This window comes from Heterobasidion irregulare (genome assembly GCF_000320585.1).
Source record: "Heterobasidion irregulare TC 32-1 unplaced genomic scaffold scaffold_09, whole genome shotgun sequence".
Taxonomy (NCBI): domain Eukaryota; kingdom Fungi; phylum Basidiomycota; class Agaricomycetes; order Russulales; family Bondarzewiaceae; genus Heterobasidion; species Heterobasidion irregulare.
In genome coordinates, this window is record NW_009258205.1 from 306,776 (window position 1) to 324,282 (window position 17,507).

Sequence of the window (17,507 nt, forward strand, 5' to 3'; positions counted from 1 at the left end):
GACCTTCAAGAAGAACTGCAGGCCATCCAAGACCTCAGTAACTATGACATTGAAGGTGAATACGATGTGCGCTCTATGGACCCTCCCGCAGTTGCAGGCTTGCTTGACAGTACGTTGTACTTCCGCACACCGAGGCTCGTCTGATGATCACACAGAGGCCGTTGGCGCTGTTTCCGAATCATCTGATTCTATCACGGACACTAGCATATTCAACATCTATCGAAGCCTTCTCAAGGACGCAGATATTCTCTCCGGCCCTCTCATGAGCAAACTACTCGACTCTCTGTCTTCAGGCTTTCTCACTCAGACAGACGCTGCGATACGCGACGTGGACCAGGAAGATCAACAGACATATGTGGCACACCAAGCGCCTCTAGAAATGTACGCTTTCTTACTCGGGTGGTTTGTGACGGCAGCAGAGAAGGTGAGAGCATCTGGGGGCGAGGACGTCATGATTGCTGCACCTTCGAGGTCGCGCCGTGGCAGAGGAGGAAAGAACGTGCAGGCCCGACACAACTCGAAGCAGAAGGCGGCGGAATGGTCATGGGAAGACCAAATACCTCCGACACTTGCCTTGATCAGTAAGGTGTTGAGGTTGAAGACGAACAAATTGTGGACCACGACGGGCGAAAGAGATACATTCATTGGGTGAGCCATAATATCATTATTTCTTCTTTCCCATCTCTGTACTGCATGATTAATGCATGCTTTCCTAAATCGGCTCATTTGCGTCGCCTCCTTCAATGGTGTTCTAAAAATTTGGTACTCTTTCAAGGTGTTTGACACGTCCAGTCTACCAGCTCACTGAAAGTGAGCAGTATATGAAGTCGGCTCATATCAAGATGGGGATCTACAAAGTTATATGTCTCGCAGTAAAACATCACGGTCACGCCCTCGGTGCTCAGATCAGCATCATGCAGTCTCTCCAATATTTCGAGCACCTCTCCGACCCGATGGCCGAGTGCCTCACGGTTCTAGCGAAGGAGTTTGACCACAGTCAGCTTGGTGACGAGATTTTGAGGGAAATAGCGGCGAAAAATTTCAATGCTCAGGATACCAAAGGTCCTCGCGCTTTCTCCAAGTTCTTAATCAGGTTTGCAGAGTTGGCGCCAAGGCCAGTACTCAAACAGATTAGTTTGCTCCTGGCTCATTTGGATTCAGAGGTGAGTCGCATAATGATGCAGACCGTGGTTGTCTACTGACAGGAGCGGAGGGCTAGTCCTATCCTATGAGAATGGCCATTGTCGAAATCATCGGCCATCTCATCCGGGAACTAGCATCATCTCCAGATATCATGGCAGATGCACATCAAACCCAGAAGCAACTGAACGGATTTTACGATCTTTTGTTGGAGCGCACACTTGATCTGTCTTCCTATGTTCGAACGAAGGTGTTTACGGTGTTGGCCCGGCTTTGCGATCTCCCTGTCAAGTTCCCCAAACAAAGATTGGCTATCGCTCGTGCGGCGGTAGGTGCTCTGGAAGACAAGGGCGCAGGCGTTCGAAAGAGCGCCGTAGCTCTACTAGTCAGACTGGTCGTCACACATCCGTACGGTTTGATGCACGGGGGTCTTCTGGGACTCAAGGAGTGGGAGAACAGATATCAAACTGTCGCTGTAGAGCTAGCGAAGGTGGAGAAGACATTGGGAGGTGCTGTAGCAGGAGGTGATGATGGTGACGAGGCGGGAGAGGGTGACGATAAATTGCAGGGAATCAAAGATGAACAGCAAGAAGATGAAGACAAGGACGGGGAAGATGTAGACGAGGATGAACAAGCTACGTCCAAGAAGGCCAAAAAACGGCGGAGGTGATCGCGCACATTCCATATCATTCTTATAGACTTAGGCTGACATACACCAACAGGTCGAAGGATGTGGAACGGAGGGCAGAAGACGAGATGGATGTGGATGAAGAAGGCGAAGATGAAGATGCGTCGATGGACGAAGACATGGAAGGTACTCCTCGCCCGAAGAAGGGTTCCAAAGGCGAAAGGAAGGTCAAATCGAAGGGGCGCAAATCTGAGATGGACATCGCGGCTCTTACGAACGAGCAAGCCGCACTCGCAGCTCTCGAAAGCAACCAAATTCTGCACCTCAGACTTCGAAAGCGATACTACGCTGAAGGGCTCAACTTTATCCGGCAGATCGAAAATGCGATGGAGATGCTGAGTCAACTGCTAGGGTCAACAAACAAGGCAGAGGTGCTGGAGGCTATGGAGTTCTTCCGTGTGGCGTATGAATATCAGTTTGACAGCGCAGAGGTACTTTGCTTTTGCTTTTGTCGGGTTGTACAACGCTCACGAACTGGTAATTACCGCAGGCTGGGATCAAGAAGATGCTTCATCTGATCTGGACCAAGGACAACAATGCTGTGTCAGAAGATGGTAAGGAACTGAAGGGTGTACGTTCAAGGCTACTGGAGTGTTATCGAAGTTTGTACTTTGACCCCCTTCCCGACATGGAAGCCAAGCAACAGGTCAATCGTATTGCGAAGAACATGATTGAGTGAGCATTTTGTTCTTGTCATTCGAGCTGCGCAGAGCATCTGACATTATTGATGACAGATTGACATACGACGCCACCCTTGCCGAACTGACTAGCCTCGAGGAAATGATGCGATATATGATGGATGATGGGCAGATACACAGTGATGTAATTAGCAAACTTTGGCAGGTGTATAGTGAGTCCAGCGGTGCTCTTTCAACACTGAGGTCTCATAAAATTTCCAGGCTCGGACAGACAGCTGCCAAAGCAGCAACGAAGAGGAGCAATCATCATTCTAGGCATGCTAGCACTGGCACGACGCAGTGTGGTGACCGATCGAGTCGATACTCTCCTCAGAGTGGGTTTGGGGCCATTAGGGAAGGTGAGTCGTTATCATGCAGTTATATAGGCGGCCATCATCTGACTGCTCGAATGCGCCTCATCATGTCAGGCTGATTTAATCTTAGCCAAGTATACCTGCGTAGCTCTCCAGCGTTTGAATGGAAGTGCTAAGAAAGTCAAAGGTGTGTGTGTTGATGGAGGGCTATCCATTTACTGAGCGTGGTTGCAGGCTCGCTCATGGACAATAATGTGCGAATTGACATGGAAAACCCTATCTTCCGGAAGTTGCAAGACGCCATTGAACATCCCTGCCGATCGCGAGACTGGTTCGGCATGGCTGAACAGGCGATCAATACTGTCTACGCATTAGGAGAGCACCCGGACGACCTATGCAACAATTTGATCAAGAACCTCACTCGGCTAGCTTTCACTCATCAGCGAGGTACTGCAGCCTCAGCAGATCCCGCCAATGATCCAGATCCAATGGACGAGGATCTTTCTGAAGTAGTAGATGTGACGCAGAACCCATCAATCTCCCAGGAGCCAGGTCAAGAGGCCAAAGATACCGGTGATGCGTTTGAGCTCAGCCAGCTATTATTTGCCGTAGGGCATGTTGCAATCAAGCATATAGTCTATCTAGAGCTCGTCGAAAGAGAATGGAAACGCCAGAAGCACGAGAGGGAATTAGGTGAGAGACGCCTGTCTTCGGATTTGCCGACTCAGTTGCTGATACTTCTTACAGCTGAAAAATTAGCAGCGGGGACTGAAGACGCCTCGAACCCGGCCAAGGATGGTGAGGAGCTTGATCAAGTAGCTGGGAATGCAGAAGACGAGATCGGCGAACGCATAGCGGGCATCCGAGAGTCCGAGCTCCTGTACGGGCCTGACTCTCTTTTGGCGCTGTATGGCCCTTTACTGGTTCATATCTGTGGAAGTCCTCACAAATTCAAGGTGAATAGATAAGTCATTCACATGCACCCCTGCTGATCCTGACGCGCTTAGAATCGGACGCTGCGAGCGGCAGCAACACTGTCGTTCAGTAAATTCCTCTGCATAAGCTCACAGTTCTGTGATCAACACCACCGGCTACTTTTTAAGATCCTGGAGACATCTAAGGATCCCAACATCCGAAGTAACGTCGTCATCGCTCTTGGTGACGTCGCGGTTTCCTTCAGCAATATCGTCGACGAGAACAGCAACGAGCTGTACAAGGGCCTTTCCGACGTGGACCTTGTGGTCAAGAAGAACACGCTTATGGTGCTTACTCATTTGATCCTGAACGGCATGATCAAAGTCAAGGGTCAACTGGGTGAGATGGCGAAATGCCTCGAAGACGAGGAGCCTCGAATCGCAGACCTGGCGAAGCTCTTCTTCACAGAACTATCTACGAAGGATAACGCTATATACAATAATCTGCCGGACGGTACGTCCAGGCGCCGCTCGCTTTACCTTCACCTGACAATATTCTTTTTTTCTAGTGATCAGCCATCTGTCAGTCGGTGAACATGCAGTGGACGAGGAAGCATTCCAGAGCACCATGAAGTACATCTTCTCCTTTATCGAAAAGGCGAGCGTCACATTTTTCCCGCCTTCACATCATTCGACTTACTGATTTCGTGATCATAGGAGAAACAAGCAGAGAGCATTGTGGAGAAGCTCTGCCAGCGATTCCGCCTGTCCGAAGAGCCGCGCCAATGGCGTGACATCGCGTTTTGCCTGTCCTTGCTGCCGTTCAAGTCAGAAAGATCTGTGAAGAAGCTGATTGAGGGCTTGCAATATTATCGCGACAAGCTGCACGAAGAGACCGTCTACAACCGCTTCCAGGAAATCCTAGCGAAGGTATGATCGGGTTTCCTGATCATTTTCAGGATGAGATCCTGACCTAGACGTTTGACGATCGCGATGCGACCCCCTGGTGACCAGGCTCGGACCAACAAGTCCACGAACAAACCAGATTCTGAGCTGAACGAGTTTGAGAGTGTGAGCATTCACTCACCGTCTAACTCACTTCTATGATTTGATCCGCGTCCTTTCTTCCCCAGATTCTCGAAGAGCACAGACGCCAGGGTGAAGAGGATCAAGCATTCGAGAAGCGAGTCCGCGGCAAAAAGGCAGCAGCCAAGAAGCGCCAGACAAAACGATGTAAGAGCCACTTACCTCAAAGATAGCGCTCGCAGATTGACATCCACCTGTGATTTTTATCACCCAGCGCGTAAGAAAGTGGCTGTCCAAGAAGAGGATTCCGAGTAGATGGCTGTGGAGAATTGGTTCCAGCGAGGTTCAGTTGTATTGCCCATGTATCAACACTTGTACTGATAAAGCACCTTGACGATGTCAAACGGGAAGATGCAGGAGATGCCTGGTGAAAAAAATGCGGAGGAAGTTAGGGGTACCCGACGAAGGAAGGAAAGCAAGGGACCAAAGGTCAGTGCGAAAAGCAAATAAACGATAAGGAGTGTGAGGGCACTTGCGCAGAATTCCGCAGTGAGAAGAAAAACCCAGTCAAAGAGTGTGGTGAGACATGAAAGTCCCGAAGCGAAGAAAAAAATAGGAATATCCATATGATATGATAGGCGCGTAAGATATGCAGGTACAAAGCAGTTGTTGGATGCGACGAAGAGAAATAAGTCCTTGTGTCAATGCGATAGACAAAAAGAAGAAAAGACGAAGAAAAAGAAGATAAAGACAAGAAACCCCGATTACTCCGCCTTGAACTTGGCACCACCTTCACCGCCCCGCATGATCGCTTTCATGAAAGAGAAGAATCGATCTGCATACTCTATTGGTGGAACTGGACTGATCTTGTGCTATTTATGTGATGATGATGATGATGATGATGATGATGATGCAAAACATGAGCGCTAGCAGATCGCAAGGCACACAATGACACTCACCCGATCAGCCGAGAGCCCCTTCCAGAGATGCTCGAGCTTCTTCGCGGTCGTGTACGGCGTCAGAATGTCGATGACCCCCACATAATAAATCGTTTCCATCAGTTCGTTCTGCTCGTCGGTCGCCCGCAGCCCGCCTTCATCTTGATAAAAAATGAAGTGTTGACGGTCGCCCGTGTCTTCTTCAGGAAGCTGTATTGTGCCGTGGCCAAGCCCTTTCAGGTCAGACTCGCGCATGGCTCTGCGCATCGCAACGGCCTCCGGGGAAGACCCGTTGACTTGTGTCGGTTTTCGGCGTATATGCGGCACGTCAGGCTACGATATCAATGTAAATTCGGTGAGCACATGTTATGAATGGAAGGGAGCTGAGGCGCTGCTGACTTACCGAGAATACCTTGAGCGTCCGCCTTCGCACGTTGTCGCGATTCCCGCGCTGCATGTTGTGGATGCCGACCAGCAGACTGTAGTCCATGACCCACAGCTTCTTCAAAAACTCAGAATCGCGACGCAGCTGCTCCGTCAAAAGTGCTTGCTTCTCCGGACCCAAGTTGAGCGACTTTTCCCTGTTGATCCAATTTAGGTCCTTCAGCACCGCGCGGGGGTTCTCCGCTGCCTTTTCTTCGGGATACAAGCGCCCGACCGTGCTCCCTTTCAGGTCATACGTTTCATGTATGTCCTTGTGCGCCGGGAACAGATTGTTCATGATGACGAAGTGGATCTTACGTCCTCGGGGCAGCTTGACGCGATGCAAGCCATAGAACCGTGACAGGAGCGTGTGTGGGTTCTCCTTGACATGCTTGTAATAGTCCTTCAGTATCGAGCGCAGGTATTTGTGTTCCGAGTGGTGTATTGTCTTGATGATGAACCGGTAGTCGCGCGAGAAGTAAAAGAACGAGCCCGACTTGCCCGGCGAGCCCAATTCTGACAGGATGTACTTGGCAGTCAGCGACAAGAGGTAATCTGCAGGGTCAAGGTGGAAAAGATCCTCTCGCAACTCGCGAAACACGAATGGGGCGTAGTCCTTGAATTTGAAGTCATACTTGGCAGACGGCGTCAATTCGTTTCCGATGATATCGAATGAGTACTTGTGCCGCGCCGTGAAGTCCTCGTCTGTCAACGTCCGCTTGATCTTTGCCTGACACCGCGAAACCTAAAAAAAAGCGATCAGACTCCTGTGATATATGAAGCCAAGCAGACCTACCGCGATCCGAATCCCTGTTAGCATATTATACATCAACACGTAGTTGACGTGGTCCTCCCCTATCAGATTACCGACCAACACTCTAGTCTCATCCTGAGTCCGAGATGCCGTGCGCGTCAACGCCGCCTCGGCCTCCTGCTGCGCCTTGGCGCGCTTCGACTGCCTCTCCCGCCGTATTTGTTCTGCCTGCAGCTGAATATCCGAGGCCAGCTCGCCCTCAATCTCAGAATCGTCATACGCAGCCTGCCCCTTAACGGGCACGCGCGGCGGTCTGCTTGTCGCAGAGTCCGTGGTGTGACGTCGCGACGGCCGCGAGTGGGTGGTTACTGGCGGCGGTTGCAGATACCCATCTGCAGACTGATGCAGAGACATTGAACCTTTCGACGGAAGGGACTGCGAAAGGGACGTGCGGTCTTCTAGGGGCTCTGTCGCAAAGTCGTCAGATCGCGCGCGGGGGTGAACCTTGGTATCTGTAGCCGCCCGGACATGGGAGGACAGTGAGGACGGCCCTGCTACTGAGCCCTGGGAAGAGGAAGAAGACATGCGAGGGGCACGGTGGGTATCCTTGACCGCTGGATCGAAGGTCACCCCCTGAGGACTCGACTCTGAGCGGGCACCCTTGAGGGTCGATGGAGGGAGGTGAGATTCTTCAACATGCTCTTCGCTGGCTGGAGGCGAGGGAGGGGGAGGCCCTGAAGAGAGGGTATCGTCCGAAATACGTTCTGTGCGGGCGACGACGCGAAGAACATTGTCGCCGGCCTTGTGAAAACGAGACTGCGGCGGAGTTCCGGACTGAAGGTGGACAGTATCATCGGTGACCTTGATAATATGCACCTCCTGTGCTGAAATCTCCCCGCCAGCAGCAGATTGAGAGAGGATGTGAATAGGGGTAAGCGTCTGCGTCTCGTTTTCGCGGTTGAGCTCGAGCGCAGACGACGTTCTGGAAGATTTAGGGGATAGTTGCACGTCTGGTGAAGCCGTGCGGGCAACAGTTACGATGGCTGCCATCATCGAGAATTAAGAGAATGATATCTAAAGAGTATTCGCAGAGGTGGTCGAGCTAAATGTTGCACTGCAGCTTTGCTCGGTGATGGTGGTTAGAAGGATCCCGTTCACTCCGTCCTCGACAAACACCAAACGTCACACCCGGCCTTTCCCACGCCCCTCTCTCCTTTGTACGAGTACGTCAGGGGCTGGCCGCTGTCGGGGGCCCCATATTCAACTTTGGCTATCTGCTCAGTCGTCGAGGACGTCTTTGTCGACTTATAAGTGTTGTCGAATATCGGCTAACCATCTTCTTACTTTCGGCTAATATCGTTGCGCCGCCATATTGCTAGTGTAACTTGACAAATACGCTGGCGGAGTCCCTGCACGTCAGGGTACCTCTGTACTGGGCCGTTAGGGGCATTCTTAGGGGTATTCTCTCATCCTGATGTATCTGTTACGCAAGACCGTGGCGAGAAAACCTGCAATTCATTGGTCGATGATCACCAAGAGCCCTACTTCACAGAGTGGAAACCGCTATGCCTTCGTGCTCATCTAGGTTAAAAGCTATGCACAAAGTTGGTGAGTTGCTAGTTGACAGTATCTCCAGTCACGTCTATTATCAAGACTACGAGCAACTCACGATATCTGCGCTAATACTTGCCATATTCGCAGGATGCACTTTGAGCCCCGATAGACCCTCCTTTGTTTTGATCTACCAAGGTGCTGCGATCTATATAGGTCATACCCGATGGCGAAAAACTATGCGCGGCATGAGGGACCATGAGACAATGGCATCTGAGCCATAGTCCAGCGGCCGATTATACCTGAGGCCTTTCGTGCTCCCGAAGCCCAGCCCCACTCGTTGCTCCACCTTCCTACTCACTACAAGCCGTACCGCTCCTGGTTTATCCTGGGATCACTCGGTTCGTACCCAGGCATCCTCAATTTGGTCTGTTCGTTTGAAGCGGCAAGACGCAAGGTCGATCAAAACAACAGTGAGGAGATAATTTTCTGCGCGACATGCAATGACGAGGTGGGCTGCTCCACAGTGTTCGAGACTCACCCGAGAAATTTTCAGGCGGACGTCTGTGTTGAGCCCCGCCAGGTCGGAGACCCTGTCCACTGAGGCTACCGCCCCATCGCAGACAGCTTTTAACACTTCAAGAGGAAGACGAGGGCTGAGTGCCATCCGGGTGTCAACGAACTGACGGAGGGTTGTTGACACGATGTTTTCTAGCAAGGGTCCGCGGACTATGTCTCTCTCTACACCCGAGCTCTGAGTTCGTTGAATGGACACGGCACCGTAGCATCGAGGCAGCCGTGCCCCTGTCCCTGCTCCAACCGCACGTATGCATGTTTCTCCGCACGATAGGCACGTTAACACTAGCGCTCAAGGAGGGCCTCAAACACGCCTTCAGATGTCTCTTTCTCGCAAAATAATGCAGTCGTCAAAATTCTCGACAGGTCGCTGCGCGGCGCTCCCAGATACCGGCGTTAGGGGCGCCCTTTGTCTGGCGACCAGGGCTTGCCCTCGTAGGAATCTGCTCGTTTGTCACAGCCACAATAATTTAACTTGGGACAAACAAGAGTGTAGGGAGGAAAGGGTGTGGCGCCACGGTGCTGTTGAAAGGAGAGATTTTGACACGTGGGGAGTCGGGCTGGGGAGCCGGGACATGGTAAATAGTCGCAAAACATGTGTGCTCTCGACCGACAGGCCGAAACTCCACCCGACGTTTCTACCATAGGGCCATATAGATGTCCTTTTGTAAGGTATGCGAAAGGATCGTCTATGATGCAGATAGCCTGAGTACTGCCTGAGTCTACCATTGGCGATGAGATGATGCAAGGCTCCGGAAACGTCCGACTAGCTTCGCACTCAGTCGCCAAGTCGTGGAATACTGCTAGAGTTCTGTTTAAGTGTCGTTGACGCGAGCCCTACAAGCATAGCGTGTACGAAAAAATCTTAAATGCATAACATCTTGTGATCAAATTCCATCCCTTCCAGCTGATGGTCACTGACCAACTTTACCTGGTCATAGCGACCTTTTCAGTTTCCTAATGCCCATGAACTAATTATTGATTAAGATTTATTGTATAATACCTCGTACTGTATTCATGGATAGTGGATTGTTCGAATAGCATGTCAAAACTGTGCAAGTTATCTGGAACATCGTCACGATCAACAACCAGTGTCGCATTATCAAAAAGATGAGGTGAGGGAAATCCACAGTTTGTCGAGTAGTCAATAACAAAAATTTCAGCGAGGCAAAGCGTGCGATGCCGCCTCAAGCTCAAGGGTCACAAGTAGAATGGGATGCCATACACAACGGGTGCCGCGCCTGTGAGATACTTCAGTTTGCAGTGTTCGCGTGCTTTCGCTACGGCTGTAATGATAGAGGTGTCCTTGGAAGCGTCTCGGCTTTCTCGTTCGTGCCTTCGGATATCATCAGGTGTTAGATGTATCTGGTCGAAAACCCCCTGCGAGAACTTGTCGATGTCACGGTCTGTTACATCCCAAAGATTGGCGACCAGCGTGGGGCTGTCCACCATACTTCAGTTTTTGTAAACGATCGATAATTGATTTTGACTTACCAGCCTGCTAGCATGTAATTATACGGGGTGCCTATGCGGTCGAACTCTCCCATCTCCTTGAGAGCACCGGAAGAACATCCCCATAACATTGTTGCAGCGCAACGTGGAAGGTGTCGGATTTTGTGGGAACGCACGTACTGCTCCGCACCACCGTGTCCGAAATAACTGCATTTTAAATTTCAGAAAGAGAAGAGTAAGCAGGAAAACGACCAACATCACAAGATCCTTCCTCAACAATGCGTCCAGAAGCTGTTGTTCGCTAGGCGGTTTTCCAACAACGCCCTCCCATCCTACAGCCCGCATATCATTCACCCAAGCCTTGAACCTCTTTTCAGTGCCCGCGAGATCTCCGCTTGGATTGAGCACGTAGTAAGTGCTGCGAGGGTCAACAGGAGATCGGTCTATTACTTGGTCGTCCGTGTGCGAAGGCGAAGCGTCGCTCGACTGCGTCCGATGCCACTTGACAAGGTCCATTCGGTCAAGCAGGAAATCAATGCTTGGGATCCGACTGACGCTTTGACCGCGTAGAACTGGTATTGATTCCCATGGGATTCCCTGCACGTTCTTGTCCAGCACCAGGAAGAGATGGCTATCCTGTATTGACATGACCTCGGTACTCGTGGCGTGCTCTTCAAGGACACTCCGAAGATCCAATACGACCTGGTCCACATCGACCTCTGCTATTGCAACGGGTGTACCGTGAAGCTGGTAGAGGTCAAGAATGAAGTACAGGAAATCCTCAAGTTCTTCATCGCGGCATTTGGGAGAGAGCATCGAGAAGCACTCGAGAAGAGCGTCATTGAGGCGGGTACTTGTCTTCCGCTTCTTGTCATGGGAAACTAGACTTCGCTTGAAAATTTTGTCAAGGCGACTCCTGAGACGTAGAAGGACATCCGTAGACATATTGACTGGTTGACTTAGAGCCGTCTACATTTTGAGCGTGAGCAAAGGCAACGAAGGATGGCGAGAAAGGCATGTCAAACCTTGAAAGCACCCAACCAACAGAATTCAATACTCTCCAGTAGTTCCTGCAGTCGCTTATCCAGTGCCGCTCGATCTGTCCACCACGCAGCCCTCGCTTTCTTATCATCAATCTTCACATTCACAGCTGATTTTGTGCCCTCGTCACTAAGGCGCACAATCTCTTTCAGCTCGTCTAGGGCATCACTGAAACCCAGGTGGCTGTCATCACCTCCCTCCCTGTGTCCTTGAAGAGGTAGACTGAAGATGAGCGGCTCGTGACGAGCCCTTTGGCGAGTCACAAACAACGTGTTCTTGTCCTCGGTGACAAAGATATTCACCACAGTCCAATGTCTGGGTAGATGATCGGCTTTTGAGTGCAGCAGGCTCTTCGCATCTAAGACCTGAGAGTGATACTTTTCTCGAATGTGTTCCCAGTATCTCTTGAGTGAAGTGTCGTTGTTACCAGATTCTTCCAAGTCGGATTCATAAACCGATTGCAGACGTTTGCTATTCCGCTCCGGAGAATGCGCCAGCGGTGAACCATTGTTTGTGATACGGGGCCATTGAAGATCGTCGGAAAGATGGAAAATAGGAAACTTGTTCTGGATAGCTTCCAGGATCTCCCGCCGAAGAGTGATACTTGTAGATGCATCTGTCAATGAGCGAAATCTAGTCAGCGAGACTGAGTTTGAACAGCTTTCATCTACGTTACCTAAGAGATTGGCAATAAGGCTATGGCCTGTGCTGCCCGGCTTTCCTAAGGAAGTCTGGAATGTGCGAATCAACGCAAGGGACCCTGCAGAATCACGGATATGCGAGACTCTCCCACGTCGCGTGATGGCAGAGATATTGGACCAAAACATTTTTTCTGCCTCGTTCAGCATATCCAGGATCTCTTGATTGGCTGGAGATGAGCGAGTCTTATCTCTAGAAATGCCGATCGGGAGGGCGATGGCTAGAGCCAACTAGGTGAATTGCGTCTTCCAGGACAAGCCAAGACAAAGAACTTACTTGATTCAGTGAGGGTGTTGAGAAACATATCTTCACTAAATCGATCATATACATCGTGGAGGGTGAGTTTAGCGAGTAGTGCATTTTTTTCCGCCTGATAATAAGGTCACTGGTGTTATAAATCCGTAAAGTGAACGATGATTACCTTTGTTTCAACAGAAGGCGGCAATGCCAAGAATCTGTCCAACAAGGATTTATATTCATCCCCGATGTCATCTCGCAAGAGCCAAACTAAGGAAGGTAGCAGTTATTATTGTGAAAGGAGGCAAACAACTATAGACGTACTGTGTTGACGAAGGACGGCCGACAATAAGGCAGGTAGCACCCCCTCTTTTCCTTGAGTCGAGCCTTGCATGCTGGAGTGCCTGGATAATGGTCAGTTAAGAGTAGATAGTCCATAATAGGTTAACGAACCTAGTCCCAATGCCATCCAGAGAAGAAAACATCTTGTCTAACTCTTCGAGGATTGTGATAGCCTCCGAGTACAACTCTAGTGCATCTTTGTCCTTCGAGTTCAGTTGATTGTATTCTCCGCAGAGACGACGAATGTCAGCCGCATCGGGCCCTGGTAAATCACTCAAAACTTCTGCCGCTTGGACTAAGCTATTATAGCCATCTTCGAGGTGCCCCAAGTAAAGTTGGATTTCACCCTTCTTCGCCAAGGCACGACTAACCATAGCAGGGGCATTTAAAGAATAGGCCAGATCTTGCGCTTGCTGAGAGAAATACTCAGCTTCTCGCGCGGATCCACGTGAAAAATAAGCCTGGGTAAGCGCCAGCAGCGTTAGAATCAGGCCTTCTGCAATGCGCCATTCTAGACCGTCCATGAAAGGCCTTGGTGGAACGACCTGTGGTTTTGGTTCTTCGGCTATCGGTGAATTGACTTCTTCAATTTTGGAAATAGCCTTTTTCATGTCACCAAGATCAAACGGGTTTGAGGTATCGACAGCATTCTTAGCTCCAACCGCGGGGCGGTTAAGGCGGGTAAGTGTACTCAATGCACGATTCCAGAGACGAAGGGATTGCAGCAACCCGATGAGGCATTCCGCAGGATCGTCCTAATCAGCACAATAAGTATGATATTAAACCCAACTGTGAACGGCCTACTCTAGTCAACTGAAGGCTAGCAAATGCACTTGCGGCCATCGCAGATCGCTCGAGGAGGCCGACTCTGGTCCGAATTCGTTGCACAGTGGATATACCCTTATCTTCGCCTTCAAGGCCATCAGCTTGCGCGAGAGCCTCGCAGTAAATACTAGAACTATAACAACTAATGGTCAATGATTCGGAAGGACAATTAATAAGTTGAATCACCTTTGCACCACGTTGCCAGTAACAGCCAATGACTCGGAAAAGCGTAAGAAAAATAGTATACGGACTTCATCAGATGTGCTCTGTCTTCTAACAGAACTAAGGGCATTGCTATAGATCACGCCTGCCTTCGCGGTTTTACCGAGTTTCACATATTCGTGTGCCAGATCTATGGAGGCTTTGATATAGTCTGAAATGGGCATGTCGTCAATTGCCGGCAAGGATAAGCGCAATGATGGGGAAAACATACGATCTTCCGATACGCCTCCATATCGCTCGCTTAGTCGACGCATGATCTGAAGGAGACGAATCTTGATAAGGACATGTCCCAACAATCCAACAAGCTGTACATTTAGAACTGGTGACCCGATCTATCGTTAGTGAGAGCATTATAGCGAAACGGACCAGGCGTCTCACAGATCAGATTGACAATCCTCTCAAAAGTATCAAAAGCGATCGTTTCCTGGCCCGTCTTGCGGTCAGACTTTGTTCGATTCATGGATTCTAGGAAAGCATAAACGGTGAAAGTATGGATATTATCTTCAAGGTCGATGCTTACCTCTGGGCAGTCTCGCAGCAGCCGTTGACCTTTTCGCGGCGACCTTTGTAGTCTTTGCTTTTGCCGATGCTGACGTCGTTCGCACTGCTGTTGTCCTAGGTCGCGCGATCCTGGTAGGAGGTGCTTGTCTCGATGACTTTTTACCCTTAGGACTGGTTTCCGCCATCGGTTGTGAGATCAAGAAGGATTTCAAGATACGACATGCGTTCTCGCAATGTCGAACGACTAGCTCCGATTGGCGCGAGTCTTGTCGGCGATGCACATGCAAAGCCAGCCAAAGATGTGTAGCTGCCTCGTATTGTGAGCAGAAGCGCCTTAATCCAGAGTCCAAGCCAATGTTCTAACAAGGTTGACTGAGTATATAGATATCATCATGCCGAATGAAAACACTTACCTCCACATAGAGTAAATCAGTGATCTCATTACCCATCTGATCAGGACGTAGGGTGCTATCAGACATCCCGATCTCACTGCTGTAGTAAATGTGTTCCAGACATTGGAGCAGTACCCCAGCCCTTCTAATAGGCCTTTGTGCACCATACACAAACAATGCATGCGTAATAAGCACCATGATCACGTTCGTTATGTTATCCTTCCACCTACTGCCATCCAGGCTCTGTATCTGCCTTTCAAGGATGGCGCCGGTGATACAATCCCGCTCTCCGGTGGAGAGGTCATTGATGTCGTCCCTAACCAATACATCTCTCAGCGAGACAGAACTAGGATCTTGCATGAGTTCGCAAGCGCCCATATACGTGACTCTGTCAACGATAACGCCAATTTGTTTGAAGGCGGGGGAAGAATCAAACACGCTACCCGGGCCCATGGTTCGGATGGTCTGGACTATGGATCTAGGGAAGTCGTACGATTTGATACACTCCACGAAAGCGTCGTATGACAACTTCAGCGTGGTCAGCACCAGTGCGAAGTCATGATTATCAATGTCGCACCTTTCGGTCTCCAATCTTTGAGTAGCAGACTCCGAGTAGTTCCCACCGACGAGTGAGTTGGTCTCTCAGCTGTCGCCACGCAGCATCGTGGCTCTCGCCTGATTGGCCCTCTGCGTCTCGAAGCATTCCACATCTCTTGCCCGAGCGCAGTGCCCGCCGCCCAAGAACACATCCTTGGCGCAAAAACCTGATGGCAGGGCCATACCTGGAAGCCTGATATAGGGTCCCCGCAAGATTGTGAAATGCACCAGACAAACAACGGACGTAATTGGAGTACGTCTCCGCATCGATGGCTGTGAGTGGAACATGATCGTCCATGTCCTGATCATCATTGGAAAGCTGAAGTCCCAAGATCGTTGCTGCTTTTGAGAGAAATTCATAGGCAAGCTCATATGTCGCGGGGTTGTGAGGGATAAGGGTAGTTCGCGCAAGAACGAACAAAGTGTCGATGGCTGGGGTGAATGATTCTGAGTCTGGCTTCTGGCAGGAGAACCAAAATTGAGCATATTCGCAAACTACATAAGATAAAACGTACCATTTTCAGTCCATGTTCTAGAATGTTTGTCACATGAGAAAGCATGATTTTAACCTGCCCTGCAATGCTCATGTTGCTCGAGGAGGTCAAAGCCAATTTCTCCAGCACTTTCACGGCAGCTCTTCTTAGGCGCTCGATGGCTCGCCTTAACTTACCCTCTGCTCTCAAATAACTCTCGTTATGTGTGGAGGCTGTTGCCTTCATACGAGCCTCAGCTACCTTCAGAGCAGCGACAGCATCGTCTATTCGGCTGGAAACGTGTCCTTCAGAATCTGTGTTATCATCAGGACCTTATTTGAAGCGCAGTAAAAGTCTAAAGAGTCGCACCCGCTGATATGTCATATTCAATGACTGCAGTAGTTTGTGCAATGACGGCACTAATCTTGGCCATCTCAAGAATTGGTACATCCGCATTGTTAGCATCCCTCACATCGTTCTTGGAAGATTCCTGGTCTCCATTGTCCTTTCTTGGGATATGATTGAGACCTTGAACCGCTTCAGCTTTCTCGGTATGATCTATAGACGGTGTCGCGTGAGGTATCTGGACAGCATGCATAATCCCTGCGACTGAGTCCAAAGTTTTGATGTCACCGGCCTTGAGGGATAATGTCAGCGTTTTCCTCGGTGCCAAGAGGGTTCGCTAACTCACTCTTTTTGCATATCCAAGCCAGTATTCGCAGAATGATACGAAGGCCTTTCCTGAAAGAAAGGTGTCCTTATCTTCTCGATCCTCCGCCTGAGCATGCAGTTGGGAAAAACGTGACAGAACCAGACGAGTAGCCTCGTTCTCTGGCTCCCGGTCTTTGGTATTGTTCAGCCATAACGCTGGCATCGAGCGAGCAAAGCCAACACCGAATTTAACGCATTGATTCCAAAACATGTCGGGCTGAACTGTAGAGGGGCTGGTGTACAACAGACATGATAGCGCATAGCATCGTATGCGGAATACCTCATGTGGGTGTCTTTGATATTGACTGAACGCTTTTGCTAAAGCAGTGTAAGCCCGAGTGAGCAAGGAATCACAATGTTTGGAAGTCAAGGGTGAAAATAAATGGATCCAGGCTGTTAGGGTGGGCGCATCATATAGAGCATTCGAGAGTTTCATAATGGCTCCTTCGTGTGCAGCGGATACTTGCGTAGATATTGGCGGCGAGATGCAGTATGCTAGAGCGGTTAGGGAGTGTGTCAAAAATGTGGAGATCAGTAAAAGTAGTATGTTGTCTAGAGCGGGACCATCTGCGGATGGCAGTGGAAGGGAGAGAAGGCGTATACGATCATGATATGATGAAACATCAACAGTCGAGCGACTGTTAGACTTGACCGTCTTGGTTGGTAGCTTGGACGTCGCTTCCGCAGGTGGTGGTGTGTTCGGATACAACGTAATAAGATGACTATACATATCCGCAAGAAGGTCAAGTGCAGTTGCGTACTGAGAATAATGAGCTATCTCTAGTGCACGCCGAGATCGTGTATTGTATTGACGCACCAGCTCGAGAGCTATAAGTTTCCCTACTACGCTGGACGCTGCCCTCTCTATGTCCAAGCTTCCTGGATCCAGACTTCGGAGTTCCACGAGTGAACGCTGGCATGATACAGCGAGCGACGCGGCATCTGGTCCTGCCTGAGTCTTGCTAGGTGGCGATGCATTCGAAGCCTTCCATCCAGATTGAACTAGATCTGTAA

The 17,507-nt window shown here is 50.1% G+C and overlaps 6 protein-coding genes across 6 annotated transcripts; 3 read left to right on the forward strand and 3 right to left on the reverse strand.

Annotated features, from left to right (window-relative positions):
- Window positions 1-75: 75 nt before the first annotated feature.
- On the forward strand, window positions 76-6,296 carry HETIRDRAFT_478912 (uncharacterized protein; the record flags this gene model as incomplete). Its single annotated transcript, XM_009551520.1, has 18 exons — window positions 76-109; window positions 156-648; window positions 776-1,163; window positions 1,220-1,649; window positions 1,892-2,259; window positions 2,319-2,503; window positions 2,563-2,690; window positions 2,728-2,864; window positions 2,934-3,006; window positions 3,054-3,775; window positions 3,827-4,247; window positions 4,303-4,391; window positions 4,451-4,663; window positions 4,748-4,804; window positions 4,867-4,966; window positions 5,034-5,631; window positions 5,719-6,030; window positions 6,101-6,296. 16 exons carry the CDS (start codon window positions 76-78, stop codon window positions 5,072-5,074), a joined length of 3,879 nt encoding a protein of 1,292 aa, XP_009549815.1. The 3' UTR covers window positions 5,075-5,631; window positions 5,719-6,030; window positions 6,101-6,296.
- Window positions 5,524-7,288, reverse strand: HETIRDRAFT_325846 (uncharacterized protein; the record flags this gene model as incomplete). Its single annotated transcript, XM_009551521.1, has 4 exons — window positions 5,524-5,631; window positions 5,719-6,030; window positions 6,101-6,865; window positions 6,917-7,288. The coding sequence occupies 4 exons, from the start codon at window positions 7,286-7,288 to the stop codon at window positions 5,524-5,526; spliced, it is 1,557 nt and encodes a 518-aa protein (XP_009549816.1).
- A 1,640-nt stretch (window positions 7,289-8,928) lies between these two features.
- Window positions 8,929-9,111, forward strand: HETIRDRAFT_325917 (uncharacterized protein; the record flags this gene model as incomplete). Its single annotated transcript, XM_009551522.1, has 1 exon — window positions 8,929-9,111. One exon carries the CDS (start codon window positions 8,929-8,931, stop codon window positions 9,109-9,111), a length of 183 nt encoding a protein of 60 aa, XP_009549817.1.
- Window positions 9,009-9,648, forward strand: HETIRDRAFT_387827 (uncharacterized protein; the record flags this gene model as incomplete). Its single annotated transcript, XM_009551523.2, has 2 exons — window positions 9,009-9,250; window positions 9,299-9,648. Exon 2 carries the CDS (start codon window positions 9,322-9,324, stop codon window positions 9,646-9,648), a length of 327 nt encoding a protein of 108 aa, XP_009549818.1. The 5' UTR covers window positions 9,009-9,250; window positions 9,299-9,321.
- A 553-nt stretch (window positions 9,649-10,201) lies between these two features.
- On the reverse strand, window positions 10,202-12,321 carry HETIRDRAFT_56130 (cysteine peptidase C50; the record flags this gene model as incomplete). The annotated part of the gene is made up of 4 exons (XM_009551365.1): window positions 10,202-10,442; window positions 10,496-10,660; window positions 10,710-11,422; window positions 11,479-12,321. The coding sequence occupies 4 exons, from the start codon at window positions 12,319-12,321 to the stop codon at window positions 10,202-10,204; spliced, it is 1,962 nt and encodes a 653-aa protein (XP_009549660.1).
- A 768-nt stretch (window positions 12,322-13,089) lies between these two features.
- Window positions 13,090-15,126, reverse strand: HETIRDRAFT_245334 (uncharacterized protein; the record flags this gene model as incomplete). Its single annotated transcript, XM_009551524.1, has 7 exons — window positions 13,090-13,527; window positions 13,577-13,724; window positions 13,784-13,970; window positions 14,031-14,138; window positions 14,198-14,284; window positions 14,340-14,679; window positions 14,734-15,126. Coding segments are annotated over 7 exons (1,701 nt in total), but the record flags the coding sequence as incomplete, so codon positions are not given.
- Between the last annotated feature and the right edge of the window lie 2,381 nt (window positions 15,127-17,507).